At 53.1% G+C, this 23,522-nt stretch overlaps 1 protein-coding gene across 5 annotated transcripts; it reads right to left on the bottom strand.

Annotated features, from left to right (window-relative positions):
- Positions 1-1,471: 1,471 nt before the first annotated feature.
- Positions 1,472-20,915, bottom strand: Top1mt (DNA topoisomerase I mitochondrial). Of its 5 annotated transcripts, none has more exons than XM_041672463.1 (14): positions 20,779-20,915; positions 18,056-18,168; positions 16,038-16,159; positions 14,670-14,792; positions 13,741-13,928; positions 12,993-13,137; positions 12,520-12,663; positions 12,085-12,270; positions 10,926-10,994; positions 10,607-10,721; positions 9,037-9,164; positions 8,377-8,471; positions 2,165-2,311; positions 1,472-1,701 (listed from the first exon to the last, which is right to left on the bottom strand). In XM_041672463.1, exons 1-14 carry the CDS (start codon positions 20,880-20,882, stop codon positions 1,599-1,601), a joined length of 1,782 nt encoding a protein of 593 aa, XP_041528397.1. In that variant the 5' UTR covers positions 20,883-20,915; the 3' UTR covers positions 1,472-1,598. The 5 variants fall into 5 exon arrangements, with proteins under 5 accessions (XP_041528397.1, XP_041528398.1, XP_041528400.1 ...); XM_041672464.1 differs by having other exon boundaries at positions 12,993-13,128; XM_041672466.1 differs by lacking the exon at positions 18,056-18,168 and having other exon boundaries at positions 20,779-20,896.
- Between the last annotated feature and the right edge of the window lie 2,607 nt (positions 20,916-23,522).

Here is a 23,522-nt window from a genome sequence, read left to right as displayed (position 1 = left end):
CTACCTAATCTTGGCAGAGCAGAACGGCTCCTGGCTTGCGTGTGCAGATACTCAAGGTCATCTTGTGCGTTTTGCCTTAAGAATCCTCCCCTCACCCCCTTCACCCAGCAATCTCTAGCTGGCTCAGAGACTGCTGTCCTGCTAGCAGTATCAATAAATTTAACTAATTATAATCTGGACTGAGTCTGTGGTCTTTTCCTGGGGGTCTCGAACCCTGAGAGTCATTTGGGGCTGAGCCCTGAAACTAAGGAGTGGCCAGGTCTGCCCACAGCCAGAATACCATGGAATGGAGCTCCTGAGGGCGGGTGTGTGTGGAGCAGATGACAGTCAGCCTGCCCAGAGGTGCCCACATTCTCCAAGCTATGCTGTCCTCCATCCTAGTATAGGAGCCTGTCATTGTGTTCCCTTACAAAACTGATTCTGCTTATTTTCTAAACATAGCGGGCTCAGTTCTTATGCATTTGCCTCTTCATCCCCTTGCACCCCCAGTGAAGAGGCTGCATATTATCTGGTTCTAGATTTGTCACACTCCAGAAAGTTCTACCCAGTCAAGCAGCTGTGTACAATTTTCACAGAGTGTGCCTTTTCCTTTATCTAGCTGACTAGACTGGCCCTGGTTACTGCTGCCCAGCAACAAAGCCATCTGGCTAAGCAGAGGGACCGTGGGTAGCACCTGTGTGCCATGGTGGACTCACGGGCATAATCACCCCTTGACAGTAGGCATAGCCTCCGACCGTGGAAAGTCTGCAGCCACTGAGGGGTAGAGGGTGGAACTGAGCAAGGCAGGGCAGGGCTCCAGCGCCTCTGGCAACCAATGGGCAGCCCGGGAGTTGGGGATGGGGGGAGGGCATAGGGCAACTGTGGAAGAGCTGGACCTGCTCACTGAGTCCTCTAATTGTGGCTGCTTCTGGCACATACCAGCCATTGTGACAGCATTCCAGGCCTGGAGAGCCACCAACAACCACCACACTCTTCTGGAGTCCTCTGGGCTTGCCAGGGACTCAACATGGAAAGCTGGAACTTTGCTTTGATCCCTGGAGTAGGGCACAACACTCCAGGGACGACAGTGGAACAGAGGAGCAGACAGCTGCTAGGAGCCCAGGCAACACGTGCTAAAAAGACAGAAGGCACAGAAACTCAAGGATAAGGACCAGAATGGAAGAATACAAGGTTGGGAAACAGAAGCAGAAAGACACAAACCGAAATCTATAGATGGGCAGGGGTACACTCAGTGGTAAAATGTGTGTCTGCCATGTTTAAGTCCTAGATTCCATCTCAAGCATGGCTGAGGTAGGAGCTGATAAGGCACAGCTGTAACCATGAGGATTGCTATGGTTACAGTCATTGGTCCCAGGGGTCCCAGCCTCCAGGCACCTCCTCTCTCTTCTGCTCCCTCCTCAAGCAGAAGCAGAAGCCTGGGGGGCTGCAAGCACCTGGTGGGGGGGGGGGGGTCAGGATGTGCTGAGGGTGCTTGCTTCCAAGGACAGGCTGTTGAGGCCTTTGTTCTAGGCAACAACAGACACTGTCCCCCAAAAATTTTATTACAGAAAACGACAGCATTGCTTCACAGTGAGAAAGTGTCAGGGGCAAGGGGCGGCTTAGAATTTAAAGTCTTCGTCTGCCCGCTCAAAGGCCCAGGCGAACCGCTCTCTCTGGGTCTTGCTGTAGATCTTCTCTATGGGCACTCCGAACCTCTTACACCTGTGGGCAACAACAAGCGTTGAGTCCTGCCCTGGAGGGCAAGGTGTGGGAAGGGGGGGGGGGGTGTCCTCAGCACATCAGGGTGGGCAAGACACCTTGTGCCATCCAGACCTGTTGTCCGAGGCACCACAACCAACTGTATTTCCTCCCCAGGTATCAAGACATTCCTGGAATGGCCCAGGTAGCCAGTGGGCAAGGCCTGCCCTGCCCCCCCATTCCCAGTGGGAAGGACAAGCACCCACATGATTCTATGTTCCCAGGACACTGCCAGCCCCAGCCACCCCCAAAGCTCAGAAGGAAGAGGCCTAAAGATAAGAGGACTCAGTATCAGGGACATCCAAGTGGTCCCAGTCACAGGAAGTTGTGCCTAGCACAAGGTCAGGTACAGGATGGGGTACCTACAGGTCGATACTGGGACCTCTAGAACCCCCAGGTCACACACGATGGCCTTAGGCCTACACACCAGGCAATGCTGATCCTGGGGTCCAGATAGTTGAGCTTAGCGGTGCCCAGCGCCACCTGCTTGTTCTCCTCCTTGTCTGTGGCCTGCGCGCGCAGTCGGGTCAGCTGTTCTTCCAGCTTCAGCAGCCGCCGCTGCTTCTGCAGCAAACTGTGGGGAAAGGAGATGCCTATGCCTGCTGCTGAGAGCAGACCACAATCACTGCCTCCTCCGCCTCCGCCTTGACTTTCCTCCTGCAAATGGGCTCGCAGGCCTTCTCCAGGCACAAAGTGAGAAGTCCAGAGAGGGTCAAAGGTCAAGACAGGCCCTCACTACAGCCCAGGGAGGCCACTGGCTCCACGGAGGGAGGGAGCTGTGTGATGCCAACAAGCAAGCAGGCAAGGCTGAGAACAGGCAACACGAACAGATGCCTTTATGACTGGAGAAGGTGTTTAGCCCTTACTTCTGTCTTTTTAAAGACAATGAATGGGGCTGGAGAGTTGGCTCAGCAGTTAAGAGCGCTCTTCCAGAGAACCTGGGTTCAATTTCTGGCACTCACGTGGTGATTCAGAACTATCTGTAACTCCAGTCCCAGGGGATCCGATGCCCCCTCTGACCTCCACGGGCACCATGCACATACATGGTGCATAGACACATGAGCAGGTAAACATTCGGTGATTCAAACCTATCTGTAACTCTAGTCCCAGGGGATCTGATGTCCTTTGACCTCCATGGGCACCAGGCACATACATACAAGCAGGTAAAACATTCATAGACATAAAAAAATCTTAAAAAGATTTACTGAAGAAAATACATTTTAGTTGGGAAGTGGCACACGCCTTTAATCCCAGCACTGGGAGACAGAGGCAGGTGGATCTCTGTGAGTTCAAGGACAGCCGGGTCTACACTATGAGTTCCAGAACAGCCAAGGCTACACAGAGAAACCCCGTCTTGAAAATAAATAAATTAATTAATTAAATGAAATTTAAAAAGAGGTGTTCCTTTACCCTTCTCCTTACGTGCCCCTGGCAACCTGCTAACAGTCACAACACTGTGCGGTACTCTGACCCCAACCCTCGGAATCAGTGCTCCAGACACCAATGCGGGAGAATGGACGCATGTGGAAGTGTGCCACCAGAGGCTTGGATGCTCGGCACTTACAGCAGGAGCCTTGTCATAGCAGCCTGCTCAGTGACAGCCACATTCCAGCAACGGCAAAGTCACTGTCAAGAGCACAAGCAGAAAGGCCAGGAGGTCAAGTGTGACCTGTGGGCCACCGTACGCAGGAAGCCTCGTGCCCCGCAGAGCACTTCTGGTGACACACGGGACATTTCACAGCAGCTGCTCCGTGACAGCTGCACGCCTCGATGAATGCCCTCTAGTCTAACTGGCATCTGCAGCATGCCACTGTAAAAAGACACAGCTCTGCACCTCGGGAAGCTGTCACAAAGAAGAAAGAAAGAACTCCAGCCCTCAAGAACCACTGTCGTGTGATCAGGGACGCTCAAGGACATTACAGAAGCACAAAGGACAGTGGGGATGTCATGGAGAGCTGGGCACAAAAAATCCTATCCCTGACTATAAGCCCAGAACAACAGAAGCCACTGACTCAAGAAATAAGAAACCTGGGCAGATATATGTCAAGCGGAGACCAGGGTGGTCACTAGAAGTGTTTCCCAAAGCAAAGCCCCCTTATGGGCACAGCCAGGGCATTCCACCAAATAACCCCCAGGTCTGAAATATAAGAGGGAAACGTGTCCCAACTCATCTTCTGAAGCCAGAATTACTCTGATCAAACCAGACAAAGGCATCCCTATGGATACAGAACAAAAGCTCCAATGATACAGAAGCCTCCAGCAGGAGAGAAAGGACACAGCGCCCAGCTATAGGAACACGGGAAGGAAGGGCTTTGCATCTGAAGACTAATCAGCACTATCTAAAAGGACAAACCCCACAACCATGTGACAAACCCCGGCAAGCATTACGATTGCATGTGTGTGTACACACAACCCTGCAAATTCAGGGAGAAGCATCTATGAAAACCCACAGTGACCATGGGGCTCATGAGTGAAAGCTTTGCCTCTCGGGTCAGACACAAGACAAGGGGACCCCACCGACTGTTAACCGTGTTCAAGAGGGTCTAGTCAAGTCAAGAAAGGGAAACATAAGACCCAAGTGCCAGAAAGGAATAGTCGAGTATCTCTCCGTGGATGGTGGATATCCTTCTTTACACACTCAACAGTTAGCAACCCTTTATAGGAGCAGGGAACGAAGCAAACAGGCCACCAGCAGCGTATTTCTGTAAGTTAGGGTGGGATGAAAGCCACCACACCTGGGCTTGACTAGCACAGCTCACCGAGAGGCGGGGCTCTAGGTGGTGCCAGAATTAGTATCTCAGGAGGGTTCCTGCTCTTCTCGCTAGGCGCACTGGGCTCAACACGTTTCACAGACAGATAACGTGGTTCACGCTGAGCCTGGCTTTCCTTCTTTACGTCTGGGTCTTGCTTGGCTTGTGGCGGAGGACTGGGACAGGCCTCAGACGCTGTCCCGATGGGCAGAGTCTCACACAGACAGCCCCTCTCATGTCATCCCATTTGTGATGCCAGTGACACAGGGAAAAGATAGATACACAAGGAGTTTGGGGTCTCTAACGTTTTCTTCCCTTGAAAACATTTCCCTTTGCTGATTCCTGTGTCTCCTTTGCTGCAGGCTCAGTGCCCAGCACATGCTGCACCCCTGGGCATCAACTCAGATGTGGCCCTGAGGACATGACAACCGTGGGCATCAAAGGTGAGACTCACCAGATTAACTGTAACGCGGTGGAAGTGATGTAGCAAAAGAAAGGACAGAGTGCAGTGGATGACGCTCCTCTGTGCACCTGGAGCCTGGACCCAATGCACTAAAACCACCGTAAGGGGACTGGAGGGATATATCGGAGGGCTGGCTGCTCTTCCAGAGACTCCGATTTGATTCCCAGAACCCACAAGGCAGCAAGCGCTCAACCAGAGGATTTGATGCCCCCTTCTAGCCTCCTTGGACATTCTGTGCACACACATACATGAAGGCAAAACCATCCATACACATAAAATCAATACATAATTACTTTAAAAAAAATAATGCTAGGGTAAGATGTCAAGATCACCTGTGGAGGACTGTGTGGCGGTGCATGCCTTTAATCCCAGCACCCAGGAGGCACAGACAGATGGTTCTCTGTCAGTTCAAGGCCATCCTGGTCTACAAACGGAGTTCCAGGCCAACCAGAGCTGTGTAGTGAGACCTTGGTGTCAACCTCCCCTGCCAAAACCAAACAAATACAAGAAGGGTTACATGGCTTCTGCATCCAGGTGCGTGGAGACGCTTACACTGCTTAACACAATCTTCACAGTCTCATGAATACAGAGGGCTCGACCGCCAGGTGTGTTCTGACTCTACACGTTGAGGTGTGCAAAGACTCAGGACTGGACTCAGTCCAGGTCACCTCTCTGGAGTCGTGAATTCACAGGTCTTCCTGCTGGTCCTGGTCCTAACCTAAACCTGACATTAACAACCATGGCAGCCCTGCCAACTCTGGGCACGCCTCTGGGGTCCTAGGCTGAGAACCTAGGCCGCCTGCTGGCCATCTTAAGGAATCAGGAGTGGCAACCCGTGACCATTCCTAGCACGTGGATCCTATAGCTGCTACCACAGCACAAGCTGCACAGGCACAGCAGATGGGACTCGGCGCTCGAGGACTCTATGCTGCTGTCAGCCCCCTGCATGAGCAGTTTGCAGCCTTTGACAAAGGGCCTGATCCCATTCTACCTTCCCCTGGGGGGCAGTGTGGCTGCCAGAACACAGCTCCAAATGGAACAGGTCACTGCAGAAGTGATCAGAAGCAAGGCCTGGGCAGGGCACACGAGCTCCCTTACACCTGGGAATTTGGGAGTACACCTGGCTTCACCAGGACACATTCTGCCTTCTAGTCACATCTGTGAAGATGCTTTTGTCCAGATGTGGCCTCCGGATGGAAAGCAAGTGTTTGCAGGGTCGTACTTACTGAATGGGAATGTGGATCATGTATCAAGGTGTGTGTGTGTAGACTACTGTGATGTGCAGGTGTGAAAGTGTGCAGGGGGCAGCACTGAGGAGAGATGTGAGTGCAGGTGTGTAGGGGGCAGCACTGAGGACAGATGTGAGGTGCAGGGGGCAGCACTGAGGACAGATGTGAGTGCAGGTGTGTAGGGGGCAGCACTGAAGACAGATGTGAGTGCAGGGGCAGCACTGAGACCAGATGTGAGGTGCAGGGGGCAGCACTGAAGACAGATGTGAGGTGCAGGTGTGCAGGGGGCAGCACTGAGGACAGATGTGAGGTGCAGGGGGCAGCACTGAGGACAGATGTGAGGTGCAGGTGCGCAGGGGCAACAATGAGGACAGATGTGAGGTACAGGTGTGCAGGGGGCAGCAATGAGGACAGATGTGAGGTGCAGGTTTGTAGGGGCAACAATGAGGACAGATGTGAGGTGCAGGTGTGCAGGGGGCAGCAATGAGGACAGATGTTAGGTGCAGGTGTGTAGGGGCAACAATGAGGACAGATGTGAGGTGCAGGTGTGCAGGGGGCAGCACTGAGGTTCTGAAACCACAAAATGACAAGGCAGCCATGGAGAGAGGTTTGCATGGAGGCCTAGACTCAGCCCAGATATTCTGCATGTTCTTCTGTCATAGATCTCAGCCATGAACACAGTGTATATTGAGCCTGTGCCCTGTTATCACTGGACTCAAAGTGGCCTGGGGAAGCCCTAATAAAGCTAGCCATGAATAATCCAAATATGAGTTGGAAATTCCATTTACAGCTGCATAAAAACACGATACTTAGCTTTTCCTTGAAAAACTACAAATGTTTGCTGAGAGAGATAAGATTTAGTTTTGATTATATTGGTTTTCCTTTTATAGGCTCTCAGCATGGCCCAGAATGGCCCTGAACTTTCTATGTAGCTGATCCTGACTTCTGAAATTCCTGGTCCTCTCCCTCCCAAGTGCTGGGATTACAGGTGTTTACTGAGTGTGTTCAGATTCATGGTGTGGTACTCTCAATTCAATTGGCAAACCCAATACTACCCCCATGGTCATGGGGGAGAATTTCAAGTGTCCCCATGTAGCCAAAACTATCTTTAAAGAGAAAACCAAAGTTAGGATTTAGGCAGTGGTGCATGCTGAGAGCCCCAGCCCTCTGGAGGCCAAGGCAGGACTGTGAACTTGAGACCAGCCTGGGGTACACAATGAGACTGTGTCTCAAACCAACCAACCAACAAACAAAAAGAAAAAGCTGGAAATCTCATTCATCCTGATCCAGACACGCAGCCAGCAGGATGGACCGGGGCTGACACAGGACACAGATAAACAGAACAAAACCAAAGTCCAGAAATGAACCCCGCATCTGCAATCAACCGATTTCCAACACAGGTGCCGGGCGCATTTGGCAAGGGCGGAAACCTTTCCTTAGTACACAATGCCAGGAAGTGAGGCTGGACCCTCAGACCCCAGACAAAAGCGAATTCAAGATGAACTGAGGACTTCTGTGATAGCTAGCGCAATAAAGCTCTCACGGGAGAACTCAGGAATCCACCTGCATTGTGGAGCCAGAAAAAGCATTAGACACAACCACTGCCAGAAATGACGTAAGAGAAACAAAACCCAGTGGGCTCACTAGGCAAGGCAGCCACACCTACGACCCCAGAGAAGCCTGTTGGGGCTGCTGGAGGCAGGGAGGGTGGGAGGGGCTGCTGATGGCCACATGATCTCTTTCTGAAACTGGCCACACACCCCTCAGAACTGTGGGCTTGCTTTTGCTTTTTGTTTGGTTTTGGTCCTTTTTGAGACAGGGTCTTTCTGTGTAGCCTTGGCTGCCCTCGAACCTGCTTTGTAGACCAGACCGGACTTGAACCCATAGAGATCTGCCTGTCTCTGCCTCTGCAAATGCGTAAAGGACACTACCCCGCCCAACAGAGCCGTGCACTTTGGAAGGGTAAAATGCGTGCTGGGAAAATTAGCTCAAACAACTGCCCAAGATAAAAAACCAGGAAGAGCCACAGCCGGCCCGCAGCCTGGAGCAGGTGCCAGGGCTGTTCCTTATCACACAGCTCTGTAATTGCATTACTTCTGTTTAGGAGCAAAAGCTTTCAGAAATCACAAAATTAGCTAAAGAAAACCCAAGGCTGACCACACCCAAACGGCTTCCAAGGCGGCAGCCCCGCACCTACCTTCTGGGCTTGTTCTCCCCTCGCGTTCTAAGGACAGCCTTGGACTGCTCCAGCTCCACCTGGGCCTCAGTCACCTGGGCCTGCTTGGCCTCAATCTGTGAAGAAATCAACCCTGGCATGGCTGCTTCTGTTCCTCAGGATTCTCCCCACAGCTGTTGGCCCCATATTCTTTTGGGGGGTTACAGTAGATAGAACTCAGAGGCTGACCAATGCTGGGTAAACTACTCCAGGAGCCACCTCTGCCCTGGCCTTACATTCTGAAACAACTCAGATGGCCAAACAGCCCGAGAGAAGGCCCCGTGAAGCCACATAGGGCTGACCCTATCTTGTCCTGTGGCCAGGAGTGAGGTCAAGAGGCCTCGAGGGTCCAATAGTGCCACCTGCACCAGCCATAAATGGATCCAACGTGCCCGCGGCCCCGACCTCTTTCTAGACTAGAACACAGGCTGTGTCCTCGCAGGGAGATGAGAGGCAGCCTATATGGCTCTGAACCTAGAAGCTAGTTCCTTCCATGGCTGAGCGATTCCAAGTCCCTGGCCCCAGACTCCGGGAGCAGCTATACCCACCACACACTCCTGCCCTTCGTGGCTGCCTGGCCCCAGGAACGAAAGGAGAATGAGACAGTGGGCCTGGGGACAGTCACTACAGGTGCTTTCCCACCTTTTGCTGGAGCTTCTGCATTGACTTCTCGAAGGTCTTGGGGATTGCTCTCTGGTGGTTACAGAGGACAGCCACAGCCCGGTTCGCCCGTTTGTAAGCTAAGACTTTGGAGGTTAGGCTGTCTTCAGCTGGGCAAAAAAAATGGCAACTGTCACTCTGCTGCCCCCTGCTCTGGCCTCCCTTCCTCCCTCCTGTCCTTGGAGGAGCTGACAATGGAGGCCGGGCCTTGGCATGCCAGGCAAGCGTTCTGCACTGAGCTACATCCTTGGCCCTTCAGGGCTCTTTCCGGACATGTTGTAAATGTGGGTCCCTTCTATGACACAAGGTCCCAAGGAAGAAATGACCTAAGCTGTCCCCACAAGCCAGGGACAAGTTTAATCATAGCAGCGGAGGCACTGAGTCCTCACCTTACATGGGAGCTGGACCATGTCCTATTTGGTAGAGGCAAGAGCCCCAAAACTGACCCAGGCTCCACCACTTCCTTCTGGAACAGAGTAATCTGAATCCCCGAGGCCCGAGGAAAGGTGAGGTTGTGTTGTCTGAGCTTGTGCAGTCCGGGATCCTCACCACAAGGACCCACAACACTGAGGCCCTATTACCCGAGCTTTACTAGGTCACATTCTCTCCAGTTACGTCACTGAGAAGCCGAGGTTCCGGATGTTACGTCACCCATCTGCATGGCCACTTGTCTCACACTTCCTCCCACCTGAAGGATTCTAAGACCAGGCATCCCCAGAGCAGGAGGCCATTCTTACATGACTTACAAAACCATACTCGGAAACAGGACCCTGAGGTTTCTTTTCTTCAAGGTTGGGCCTGGGAGGATGCTCTCTTGCTCAGGTTTCTGGCTTCCTATGGCCCTCTAGAAGGGGCTCCCCTACCTACTTGCCTGCCCTGATACCCGAAAGATGAGCTTACTGGCCCCAAGTCAGTCATTGTGGCTGCCTGGGATTTAGTGGGGGAATAGTCTGGATTAAACATTTAATGGCACTGAGTCTTCGCCTTGCCCTGACTAGCGAGTTCCCAAGTCCATGGGTCTCAGTGTCTCCTTGAGGAAAACCTGCCCAGGGAGTGGAGTGGGCAGGGGTGGTCGGCATTGACCTTCATACTTTTCCATGCTGGGAAAAGCAAATACTGGGCAGGCTTTGTCTCCATTGAGCATGTGAAGACAGCAGGGGGAGACAGAGATCCCAGGTTGATGCAGAGGAATGAGAACTGGAAAGGTCTGAGGGTACAAAAGGGGTCAGGAGTGCTTAGGGTATAGAAGCCTCCAAGATCTGACTAAGGAAGAGAGGCAAGGCCCTACCTAGAGGAGGAGGGGTGAGGGCAGACTGCAGATGGACACCGGCTAGCAGAGGTGGAGCAGGAAGCGCGACACCTCCTTGCTGGGGTCCAGCAAGGCCATTCCTGCATGGGGACTGACCTGGAGCAATCTTCTGCCAACAGACAGCTGTGCCCAGCCCTACATCAGCTCACGGCTAGGGCAAGCCAAGGTGGAGCCAGCCCATAGGCAGCTCCCATAGGGGACAGTGTGGGTGGCCCCCTGGGTCAGGTGTAAGAACCCACTCACCCCTGGTCAGCACCCGCAGCTGCTCCTGCAGAGTGATGGAGGCATTGTAGGTCCGGAACACTTTGGCTGTCAGCCCCTCCATCAAGTCCTGCAAGTGCTTGTTCAGGCTGGCAGTCTAGGTACAGAGAGGAGGAGGGAGTCACGGATGGTTTCCTTGGAGACCTGAGTGTCGTGGGCTATTCTCAGCCTCCATGAGAGAGGGCAGGGAAGGGGGCTTCAGCTTCTGGGTCAGAGCAGAGAACACACTGGGGACAAAGACAAGCCAGACTTGAGTCCCCCCTCCTTTCTTGGACCTCTTGTGCCCATCGTGCAGGCTTACAGTCAGTGCATCAAACAGGTCGTCCCTCGGGTCTTTGTCCTTCATGAAGTCCTGAAGATTCTGGAACACCTGAAACAGAGAAGAGCTTAACTTACAGCCACACTGTGACTTCCGAGCAGAAGCCAGCAGAGCAGGAAGGTGGTCTCGTGAGGACAGCAAAGATCACACCAAGCATGCACACCTGCAGAGGAGAACAGAGGGGTATACACACCGAGTCCTGGAAAGAGGTGGGGTTGGCGTAGTGCCAGGCCTACCCACTGCAACCTGCATCTGTGCCTCCCAACCCAAGCCTGCACGTGGTCACTCACTGCTAACCCATCCATGGCCGTGCGGTTGAGCAGGCCTTTTGTGTCTCTACAGATTCACTCAGTGGCTTTAGCAGGTAGCTATGGCCAGCCACGCTGACTTCCACCCAGGTGACTCAGGGCCCTGTACTTGTGGCCAAATCAGGCACACCTAGCATCACAGGGCCGACTCTTGCCCCTGCTCCCTTTCAGGACACAGCATGAAGATCCTCCTGGCCAGGCCAACTTCCAGAGGAGATTGCCCAGGTCACGCTGGCCTTTCCTTAGTTTTAGGTTTTGCCCATCCTGCCAAAGGTGCCAAAGTGGCACCAACTCATCCTTGGAACCTTATAATGTGACCCTCTGTAGAAAGAGGCTGGCCACGGGTGTAGCTATCAAGATGGGACCACACAGTGGCCCTGCTCCTGAGAGGATAGCACTGTGTGAGAGAAGAAGACGGGGAGAAAGCAGCTGTGTTCAACAGAGGCCGAGCTTAACCAGCAGCTACATCAAATCTCATGGGGCAGAAACCAAGAGAGCAGGAAAGCAAGGCGTGCGTGGCACCAACGGAAGCAGGGGGAGGCAAGAATCAGATTTTTTTTTTCCCCATGCTCCTAAGGAACCGGCACCCAAACCCTGATGTCAGGTCTCCTAGGCCAAAATACTTATAATAGGGGTGTACATGACTGTGTGTGTGCATGATTTGTGTGTGTGTGTGCATGTGTGTGTATGTGCGTGTGTGCACGTGCATGTGCGCTTGTGTTTAAGCCCTGGCTCTGATGCCTGATCACACAGCCGCAGGAGACACTGCAAGGTGCAGCAGGCCCCGCTCTGATAGAGATCCCATTGTGAGCGGGGTCAAAGGGGAGACTCACAAGCTTTTCCACCGGCACGCGGTTATTATAGCGGATAGAATCCTTCCCCAGGAAGTCCAGCTCCACAACATGCTCTTGGCCATCTGCCTTTTCGTGCAGCCGGACATGCTCCACACGGAGCGAGCAGCAGCCCACGGTGTCAGCTGTCTCCCCCTCTTCCTTCTCATTTCCTGTTCGCAGTGCCAGCTAGACCAGGGTAGACACCAGTCAAGGCTGTGATCTGTGACATAGGAACACCCTCCCAGCACTCATGCATACACAGCGACACATGCACAGGCTTTAGTCACTAACTCACACACACACACACACACGTGTACACATATCCATACAATTACACCTGCACACACGTAACTATTTGATGGAGGCTCCAGCTCCAGGGAGAAGCCACTATTGTCCTTGCTGCCAAGCTCTCAAGGTCCCCACACCATGCTATACCTTATCAATAAAATAAAGAGCCACAGCCAGCTGCCTTTTCTTCATTTCTGGGGACCTCCAGTCCGCCTGATACTGAGCGCGGATCTTGTTGACAACCCCCTTCAAGCGTCGGGCTACCTCATACTTCTGCCAATCCATCTCCCCCTACGTGAAGACAAGAAACGTCACTCCACCTCCTATGAAGTGGCAGGACAGGTGACTGGACACCTTCCCAACCCAGGCAGGTTTGACTGGGTGAGGAGTGAGGCAGCAGAGCCTGGCTCAGAAACCCAAGCCCCACTCAGATTCCTGTTAGACGGCCATCACCGGGCCCAGCTGCTCTCAGCATCGGCTGGCTGACCCTGGATAATCGCTAAAGGCTGAACTAACGGCTGAAGACTGTCCCACGCCTGCTGCCCTGGAACAGCACAGAGGGGAAGGCCTGATACACGTGCTCCAGGGCACAGAGCTCACCCGGAGGGTTATGCTCTCACCTTCAGCTTGGAGCTGGGGTTCAGTATGATGTACTTGGAGGAGTTCTGGATGTTCTCTGTCCATGCAGCCAGCCACGTGACTGTGTTATCTGAGCGTACTTCTTTCCACTGGTGGCCAGCGGGGGGCTCGGGAATCCTGGAATCCCTGCAGTAGAGCAGGGGTAGTTACAGTTCCAAGTTCTTGGTCCTCAAATACAAGCAACTCAGGGTAACTTCCGCATGTGTCCTGCGGCCACACTCCTATGCAGGTATGGCTTCAAGCTCCAAGCTCCCCAGACCAAAACAGCTGCCAACTTATATGTGCACGCTTCCATGCACACGCCCCCGCCCCCCAAGATCAGACCAGAACAGAAAGCTCTGTGCAGAGAACTCAGAAGCCCCAGCTCACATCCCAGGTGGGTGCTGCACACCGCTGTCACCTAGGGTCGCTGGAGTTTGAGGGGTAATAGCAGCCCAGTACCAACAGAATGCAGTAAGCCCTATGCCCACCATGCTGTTAGGTATCTGGAAAGCCAGACGCTGAAAACGCACAGGACACGTCCCGCTAGGAGAACCCCCAGCCCTGCTGAGCAAGACAAGAGGTTCCGCTGGTGAAGAAGGATGCTGTCCACAGCTATACCTGGTGACACCAAGCCCTGCCAAGACCCAGTGAGGGGTCCTACCCCAAAGAGCTAAGGACAAAAGTCACCTCACCAGACAGCCTGGGCTAGACCCAGCCAGGGTCCAGTGCTCACCCTGTCCCACATACCTGCTGCAATTGATGACCACGTCCTCTGGCATGACTCTCCTCTTCAGCATCCCCATCTTGGGATGGTCACCTCGGCCACGGAACAAGCCGGGTGGCTCTGTCTTGAAATTGCCTATTTTTTCTCTGTGGCTATCTATGATGCAGTAGCCAAACTCCTGCTGCAGCTTTGCGGCCTCTTCTTTTAGTTTCTGAGTTAAAACAAGATGTGGTCATTAGGAGAGATGCTAAAACCAACCCAGTTCCTGTGCTGGCCAAGGTCTCTCCTGCTGCTGCTGCTGCTGCAGGCCTCCAACCCCTGGCTCTCTAGGAGGCAAGGGGCACACATGGCACCAAGTTCCTCAAGCTGCAGTTCCGCAAGGTAGGAGGAAATGAGCCAAGTTCTGGAATTACCCCAAATCCCCGCAATAGCTGGACAAGAAGTAGACAACTGAGGAAGAACTACATGGCGGGCTCCGTTAAATAGAGGGGAAATGTGGGAAGAAGCACGGTAGAGCCAGCTCACCCCACATTCCCGCCCTGGGGCCCTCTGCTGCTCGTGACATTTCAAATGGTAGTGTGCACCTTCTCTCCCACCACCCCCCTTTGGTTTTTCAGGGCAGGTGCAGCCCTGGCTGTCCTAGAATTCACTCTGTAGACCAGGCTGGCCCTGAACTCACAGAGTCCACCTTCCTTTCCTCCTGAGTGCTGGGATTAAAGGCGTGCACCACCACCACCCAGCAATAGTGTAGTTTCAAATGTGACCCTGGAAAACAGACTTGCATCCTGGACACGTTTAAAAAGGGGGTGTTGCTGGAAAGTACTCAGCACCTGCTGTGACAGCACCCACAGCCTGGTCCTCCTCCTAAGCTCTGTGGAAGCAAGGCTCTGAGAAGGGCTCCCTGCAGCTTGCACCCACCAGCTGCTGCAGTGTCCCAGAACCCAGTGCTGACCTGCTTCTGCTCCCTGGGCAGGGTCCTGCGAGCCTCAGTTCTTTCCACGAAGTGCCTGTGGATCTCCGTGAAGTCACATTTGTCAAGGTGTGTAATAAGCTTCCTCTCCTCAGCTGTCATCTCCTGTACCAAAACCAGCAACAGGTGCTCAGCGCTCTAACCCAGGCACCTCCCTATGGCACAGTCCACTCTTGGGGCCCACTGCACAGGATCACTGTGAGGCTGGGGTCCGGGCAGAATGCCAAGGCCATCCCACTAACCAGTGGTTCTCACCCCATGGGTCAGGACCCCTCTAGGGGGTTGAACAACCTTTTCATAGGGGTTGCATATCAGATATCCTGAATATCAGGTATTTACATTATGGTTCATAAAAATAGCAAAATTACAGTTAAGAAGTAGCAACAGAATAATTTGATGGTTGGGGTCACCACACCATGAAGATCTGTATTAATGGGTCGCAGCACTAGGAAGGCTGAGGGCCACGGCACTGTACCCTCAGCCTCCAGCAACTATTATCTCAGAGGCCCAGGAGCCCAGTGGAGGCCTGTGAACGAGTCACGTGACTTCAGTTGGCACTAGCTGCCTCCATGGTATAGAATGGATGCATGAAGAGATAAACCCAGGATAAACAGGGACAGCTTGGAGGACAGCATGTGTAGTCTCAGGATCAGACCCGTGGCCCTGACTCACATCCTGAGCCTTGTTCCTTCAGAAAACAGCCAAACGAAATCGCCAAGCGAGGCCCTGAATCCACATCCCTCACAGGGCAAGACCTCCCATGCCCCACACCATCAGGGGCCAAAGATTCTGCTGACAGAGCGGCTCACCCCAGGCTCCCCGTGTCAGAACCGCTCAACTCCCAGACTCCAACCAGCACTCAGGAGACAGAGGCAGGTCTCTGTTCAAGATCAGTCCAGCTACACAGAGAAACCCTGTCTCAAAGAATTCAAAAATAAAAATATCCAAATGGCAAACAAAGAGATGCTTGATGCTGTCCGTCACTAGGGAAATGCTGAGGGTGCAGGATGTGGTTGCTAGGTAACAAGATGCAAAGATCAGGCCAGGCTCACATGTAACATGTTTTAATAAACAAGGGAAGAGAGAAACCTCATGCCATCTTTGCATCTCCATACTGTGTGCTTATTTTCATGGGGCCTAAAAACTGACTGCTCCAGCCTCCCACTCTGAGAGCTGGATGCTGTCATCAGAGCCTCCAGGACAAGGTCACCACCGTCTGCCATGTTCAGCAAACACTGTAGTCACTGAAAGCTGGACGGGCGATAGAGATGGCAGCTGGCTGGGCATCCACCCCAGAGTATCCCCACCAGACAGGACTGGGACGGCTGCTGGGGCCGCTGAGACACACACCTTCCGCCAGTCGCTGAAGAAGTTCCTCTGGAAGACTTCCTTGGTCGTACACTCGAGATGCAGAATTTTCCCGTACAAAGTGGCAACCTCCTCCGCTGCCAAGCTCAGCTTCACCGGCTTTCCTGTGAATAGCACATATGCCAAGTGAGGGACCGCCACGGGCCCGTCCAGGTGACACAACCTCCTACCTTAGTACGCAGTACACTCTGAGCACACTGAAGTTAAAACGACCAGCATTCGCCTAAGGTAAGGGCGACAGACTCCCAGGGCAGCGTCGGGAGCATCACTGGGGCGGCAGCAGCTCCAGCCACTCGCTGCTTTACTATGCTGCATCTTGCTGCTAAGCTTGTATTATATAAAAAATCAACGTGTGTATTTCATTATTATTGTGTGTGCACACATACATCTCACACAGGGGTAGAGGTGTCACACGTACCAAGAAGGGCCTATGGAGGTCAGAGGACAACTTTGTGGAGGGAGTTCTCTCCTTCCATCTCTATGTGGGACCCAAGGATCAAACTCCAGTCACCAGGCTTAGGTGGCAAATGCCTTTCCTCACTGAGCCATCTTGATGGTCCAAAAAACAAATGCACTTTTAAAAAAGTATTTCATTTTATTGCAATTTTGGGGATGAACCTGGGGCCTCATGGACGCCAGGGAAGCACAGCTATATCCTTGTCCCTCACGTGTGCAATTCTTTTTATCCACTTAGTAGGTATACAGTGTTCTGTCTGCATGTATTCGTGCGCAACAGAAGAGGGCACCTGATCTCATTACAGATGGTTGTGAGTCACCGCATGGTTGCTGGGAATGGAACTCAGGACCTCTGGAAGAGCAGCCAGTGCTCTTAACCTCTGAGCCCTCTCTCCAGCCCCAACACGTAAAATCCTGAAATGCAAATTTCCACATAGGAAATTAAAGGAACAAAATAAAAGTTAGTGCATGACGGTGGGAAAGTGTGACCCTCCACGCTCAGTCATGGAAAGGTCAGCGGGACACAGAGTGCACAGGAGCCCGACAGGACACCGGGTGCGGGCCAAGGCTATTCCTGATGCAAATCTCAGAACGAGAATTTCAGCAAAGACGTGTGGGGGTAAAGGCACTTGCCAAGTGAGCGTGGCGACCTGAGTTTGATCCTGGGTCTGGCATAAAAAAAGACAGAAAGGGGGCTGGTGCCCTCTTCTGGCCTGCAGGCATACAGACAGAATATTGTATACATAATAAATATATAAATTTAAAAAAAAAGACAGAAGAAGAAAACTGACTCCATAAAGTTGTTCTTGGACCTCCAGAGTGCACCGTGGCACATGTGCCTGCGGCCACATGTGGATATGGGCCCAGCCTGTGTGCACACAATCATAAGGCAAAGGCAAGTACATCTCTCAGTTCGAGGCCAGTCTGGTCTATGTAGTAAGTTCCAGGACAGCCAGGGCTACACAGTGAGACCCTGTTTCAAAATACCAAAAGCAAATAGGAACAGGTTCCGCATTCCACACACACAAGGACATACATGGCACACCCTGTGTACCCTCCACCACCGCCTCTCACCAGCTGCCCGGTCTAGATGCAGATGTGCACCGTCAATGTGTACTCAGGAGAGGCTGGGAGACCAAAGCAGCTCATCCCAACCTTGGGCAAGTCTGGATACAATTGTGTCCCTGAAACACAAACGTGTGTCTCCTCTTTCCTATATGCGGCCATCAACATCTTTGAGTGCATTTTCTTTCCTCTCCTCTCCTCTCCTCTCCTCTCCTTTCCTCTCCCCCCCCCTCTCTCTCTCTCTCACACACACACACACACACACACACACACACACACACACACACAGTTTCTGGGGGACTCCAAGGTTAGCCCCTGCCCTCTATGCTATCAGCCAGTCCATCAAGAAGCAGGGAAGAGGACTCTGCAGCCTCTGCTGGAAAGGTCAGCATATCTTCTCAGCATGGTGACTGTGTACAGAGATAGCCCAAAGCACTCAGGCGGCCCAAACCCACAAATACACAGACCCTCGCCCTTACCATCATAGAGGAAACGTACTCTGTCAGGAAGCGGCTCATAGGCAGGGGTGAAGTAGGGGCCCTTGTGTTCCAGCTGCCTCCACTTCACACCATTCGTGCCCTTTTCTTCCCACCTGACAAGACAGGAGTGTGACAAGTGCAGCCCTGCTCTCACCACACCAGCCCATTTGGGGATTTCCCCCTTGGCCTTTGCTTTACCTAGGAGGAAGACCATGCCTGACGAGGTAGCGCAAAAGCTGACAGGCCGCCACAGTCCAGTGTTTACCCGCCAGGGTAAACTCAAGGCGCCCAGCTGAGTAGAAAGGGGGGCAATGCCCCTTTCTGAGGCTCCAGGGATCCCCAGCTTGGCCCCTCTAGAACCTCTTCACAGGGTCCCACAGAGAACCCCTCAGTATAGCCATTACACCTCTCAATTAAAGAGTGTGGCTGCTCCGGGGAGCCCAGCCTGTGAGGAACAGGGGGATGGGAGGGCAGGAAGACAGAAGCCATGGCTGCATGGACAGAGGAGTAGCGAGCAGAGGGAAGCAAGGGCAGGGACGGAGACGGGCACCTCAGGGGCTGACACTGGGTGTGGCACCAACTCTGATGGCACCCTGGCAACACGGCATGCCCTGGCTGGCTCCCTGGGAGGTCCTCCAAGTGTGTCTCCCGATCCTCCCCACACGGCTCATCCCTTCCCAGGCTAGCCCCACTCCGGAGCCAGTAGGACACAGCCCAGCATGGGGTCACATCCTAACTGCATGAACTCTCCTGGCCTGTTCATCTGGGTCTGGCTCAAGCCAGCACTGCACCAGGTCCTGGGACACAGACACCACGGATGAGCTGGACACTGAGATGCAGGGAGAAGATGGGACAGGGGATGAGAGGCTCTTTACCAGTAAGGTCCTAGGTACCACAAGGGACAGGGAGAAATCCCAGCAGAGCAGTGGCCAGGATGGGAAGAGGCGGCTTGAGATGAGCAGTCCTAAAACCTGGTTGGGTCTAACCTCACACTTAGTGCTCTTGTCTCAGCCTCCCATTATCATAATATATAATATCATAATATATAAGTATATATTATCTTATAGAGCCGGGATAATAATAAGTGCATATTATCATGCCTGGTTTGACATTTTGTTTGCTTTGGTTTTTTGAATTTTTTCTGTGTAGCCCTGGATATCTTGGAACTCACTCTGTAGACTAGGCTGGCCTCGGAACTCACAGAGATCCACTTGCCTCTGCCTCCCAAGAGCTAGGATTAAAGGTGCGCACCACCACCACCCTGCTGACAGAAATTCTTTTTTTTAATTTATTTATTATGTATATAGTGTTCTGGGCACTAGATTTCATTATAGATAGGTGTGTGTCATCATGTGGTTGCTGGGAATTGAACTCAGGACCTCCGGAAGAGCAGTCAGTTCTTTTAACCTCTGAGCCATCTCTCCAGCCCCTGACAGAAATTCTTTAAGGGGGCTTTCTTGATTCCGCAGTGAAGGAATCAGGTGGAGTGGAGCTTCGGTGAGTGAAAGTGAGGAGGTCTGGGGACAAACGGCCAGGTCCTGAACCACAGAGCAATTCTGGGTATGCCTGGGAAAGCAAGGAGCGGACCAGGCTTCACAAGCACTGAGAGCTCTGGCAAGTTTGGATGCCTGAGGGGCATTGCGTGGACAGTGCAGGAGGGGAAGGGAGAAAAGTGCCAGCCAGGCCATAGGTTCTAAATCCCATTCCACTTATCTTAGGGATCTAGGTGGAGCACAGACCTGCACAGTCCACTCTTGTGCACCATGAAGATGGGATCTAGGTCTGAGGATGGCAGGATGCAGAAGTGCTTCATGGCTCAGACTACATTTTCCTCCAGCATCCACCCAGTCCAGTGTCATAAAATGTGGACAGCATGGAGAACTGCTAGGTGGATTCTACCACCACCTCCGTTTCACAGACAAGGACACGGAAATCAAGGCTATAAACTCACTGTGGCATAAGTGACATTCCCTTGTCCGGTCAGAGACAGAGTACCAAGCAAGGGCATCAAAAGCAAGTTAGTTACCTGGGTGTCCTGCTATGCACCTCAATCTAGAAGCTTCTCCCAGAGGACACAATTCTGCCCCATTGGGACAGGCAGGATAGGCACGACTTTCCCTGGAACCCCAGGTCCAAGAACTTAGCTCCCCCAGCAAGGGCTGAGCTACCAGAGGCAGGTCAGTAGGCCTGCTGTAAAAGTTGACCCTGGAAGAGCTGTCTTCACCGTGCGCCCCCCCACCCCAACACACACCTGCAGTCACACCAAGACACCTCCTCCCTAAGCACGAAGTTAGCAACAATCCCTCTACAGAGAGCTCTGCCTGCGTGCTTCCGGAACTTCAGGGCAGGAGGTTGAAAAGCCCTAATCGGAAAGAGACGCCCAGCCTGGACACCATCCCAACCCCAGGACGCAAATTCAGGGCCTCTTCCTTAGTCCTCAGGAAATCCAGCAGGGCAGGCTGGTGACCCAGAGTAAGGACTGGAAGCTAAGGCCACGTGACAAAGAGCGTAGGACTCCTGAAGTGAGTCCGAGTCCAACCAGAGAGCTTGGGAAACACACTCCAAGGGGACCTCCTCCAACCAAACGCGGCAACTCGGAGGCCCAGCCCAACCACGTGCGTGACCGAATTTCCCAACGTGCCTGGTGTGACCCGGCAGGATTCCGCAAGTCACTAACAAATGCTGCACCCTGTCTCCCCTGAGCTCCGTCCCACCCGCCTTACCCTGCTCTGCTGGCCTTCACGCCCCGGGACGCCTGGCAGCAGGGGACGCGGCGGGGGACGTGGTGGAAACGCCGGCACAGGACTCTGAGCCATAACAGCAGCATGCGTGTGTGTGCCCGGGCTCAACCGGCTTTCTGGGGGCCACGCCCTTCAGGCAGAGCCCCGCCCCCACACTTCCCGGAGTCCCGCCCAGCCCCTCCCTCTTTGAGACAGCTTCCCCAGCTTGGGCCAAGTAGTGCCACTGCTCTTTCCCAACACCTCTACCTGCCATGACAGTTTGGAGAAGTCGTGAGCAGAGCCACATGGTCAGAGGCCTCTACCTAAGTGGTAAAACACCAAATGCCTGCACTTCCAGGAGGACGCGGTTGCAAGCACCAGCGGTCCAGTACAAAGCAACTTCCCCTGGGCAACTGACAGCACGGGAAGTTTTGCAAAGATTGCAGTTGCTCAGGTCCGCCGCCAAAAGACCAGGAACATGAACCATAGGCGGCTCATTTCCCACACTCAGATCTCAAGGCATCTGTACTAAGCAGCAAAAACCTCCCAGACAGCAGCAGGCAGCTCTGGTAGTTCCTCTAAAGCAGCCAGACAGGCCGGCAAGAAGCTGGAGATCGTGAAACGTTGGGATGAGACTCGCAGGGAAAATTAAGCTGGCTCTCTTGGTCCCGCCCACAGCCACCAATTTACTGGATTCTTACTGACATCTAGCGGTCAGAGGCAGGAACAGAGGCGGAAGGGGACTAGTCGGCCCCCTGCTGGACACATCCAGCACTACAGAAAGTTGGCTAGGTATGACCAACAGACCAGCAGGAGGCTCTGGAAAGAGCCCTGGGCATTCCAGGTCTGCAGCTGCTTTCCCTGGATGCTTGTCTCCTTGAAGACGAGCTAGGGTTGCCAAGTTGGGAAGCATGCATGACTTCACAGCGTTCAAGTCCTCACAGCAGGTAAGAGGAGCCCTGTTTTGCACACGAGACCAGCATTTGCACACGAGAAAGCATTTCAGGTGTACCGTGATGAACGCTGGAGCTGACAGTCAGACATCCTGACCCCAAAGCCCACCATAAGGCTGTTTTGTGGCAGCAGGGTCCACCCACAGGCTGTAGCCCCCAGCAGAGAGCTGGATGGGGTGGGGGTGGGGGTCCTACCTTGTGGAGGAACTACAGTTCAGGATAAGCAGGGGCATTTGACTTCAACACACACTCAATACAACCATTTCACCATGGCTAGCATACAGGACAGTTCACATTTCTTTCTTCAACTTGATGGGCTACAGTGACTTGTGCCTTCCTATGGGACACTGCTCAGGAGGTGTCTCCGAGGCCATCATCTGTTCTTCTACTAGACAAGTTTAATCTCTCCAAATCTCAACCTCCTCCAGCACCTCCCTCCCTCGCAGGCTCTGATCAGAGCAAGGCAGAAGTACTGAGAGACTTCAGTCACCTCTCTCCCTGATGCCCCTGAAATTCACAGCGCAAAATTCTATGGCAGCAGTTGGAGAGAGGGCTCAGCTTGCTGCATCAGCATGGAAGCATGAGTCTGAGCCCCAGCAGCCACATCGAAAAGCCAGGAGTGGAGGCACACACTTGTAACTCCAGTACCGGGAAGGTAGAGACAGGCGGATCCCCAGACCTTGATGGCAGCCACTCTAGCCTATAGTGAGCCAATAAAACAGACTGACACCTGAAGTTGTCTTCTGGTCCTGGTCTCATAGATACATGAACATGGCACACATACAGGCACACGCACACTTTGTGTGCGCATGAACACACATGCATAGCTCCACTTCAAGTGAGCCTCCTCTGAATTGCAGCTCACACCTCCCCAGCCACCTACAGCACAGAAAACCACCCCTGCCATGGTCCTTGTGGCCTTGCTGCTTCTTTATCGTTCTGCCCTCCCTTTGCTGCCCCTTGGTCATTTTCCCCTCTTCTCAAAGCTGCCCAGCATCATCACCTGGCTGGTTGTAATTCCTCTTCCTCCAATCTGTTTGAGTCTCTCTCTCTCTCTCTCTCTCTCTCTCTCTCTCTCTCTCTCTCACACACACACACACACACACACACACACACACACACACACAGAGTCGTTCAATCCAGGCAGTCCCCAACAAGCTCACGCCCATAGCACATATATCAGACTGTGTGTCCTGCTTCAGGATTTTCTCTCCCAGTTCCCCATCCCATAATCTCCCTGCCTTCCCTTTCTTCTCTCTCCTGGAAGCCAAAGCCTCCAGCTTTAGGCTTACCAAACCCTGTAACTCATCTCCTGGGTTCCCACCTAACCTGCCATCTTCTCTCTTGACCCCTTCAGCTCACACCTCAAGCACCTCCTTCCCAATGGTCCCCACTCCTCTCCATCGCCATCTTCCTGGCTTCTGCTGCTGCTGGTTTGGCCAAACTTCTCATGGGCGCTGCTGTCCTTGAAGCCAGCCACTGGCTATCTCCTGATACAGTGTCTTCTAAAGCCCTTTATTCTCTCCCTCTTCAAATTTCGTCTTGTTCTCTTTCTTCCTGTCCTTTTGGATTTTCGCACAGCCCTCGCCAGTGTGTGTGTGTGTGTGTGTGTGTGTGTGTGTGTGTGTGTGTGTGTAACATGTACAAGACTGCAAGTTAAAGTTGAAGGAACCACACATGGCACACAGGGCAATGGACGGCTGAAGTTTTCTAGTACATGCTAACAAGCATTAATGGTGGGTTCTCTCCTCCCTCCCTCAATGCTTATAGTTGTTCTCAATGGTGTTTGGACAA

Source organism: Microtus oregoni, unplaced genomic scaffold (genome assembly GCF_018167655.1).
Source record: "Microtus oregoni isolate MIOR12 unplaced genomic scaffold, Mior012 000022F_ref0000154, whole genome shotgun sequence".
Lineage (NCBI taxonomy): Eukaryota > Metazoa > Chordata > Mammalia > Rodentia > Cricetidae > Microtus > Microtus oregoni.
The sequence above is the reverse complement of the archived record's forward strand: the minus strand, read 5'-3'. Positions and strand labels throughout refer to the sequence as shown.

Coding starts and splice junctions, on each gene's coding strand:
- Top1mt (XM_041672463.1), bottom strand. CDS start 20,882: ATGCTGCTGTTATGGCTCAGAGTCCTGTGCCGGCGTTTCCACCACGTC. Junction 12,664..12,992: donor ACCCCAGCTCCAAGCTGAAG/GTGAGAGCATAA, acceptor GTCTTCACGTAG/GGGGAGATGGATTGGCAGAA. Junction 2,312..8,376: donor GGGGAGAACAAGCCCAGAAG/GTAGGTGCGGGG, acceptor CTTTCCCCACAG/TTTGCTGCAGAAGCAGCGGC.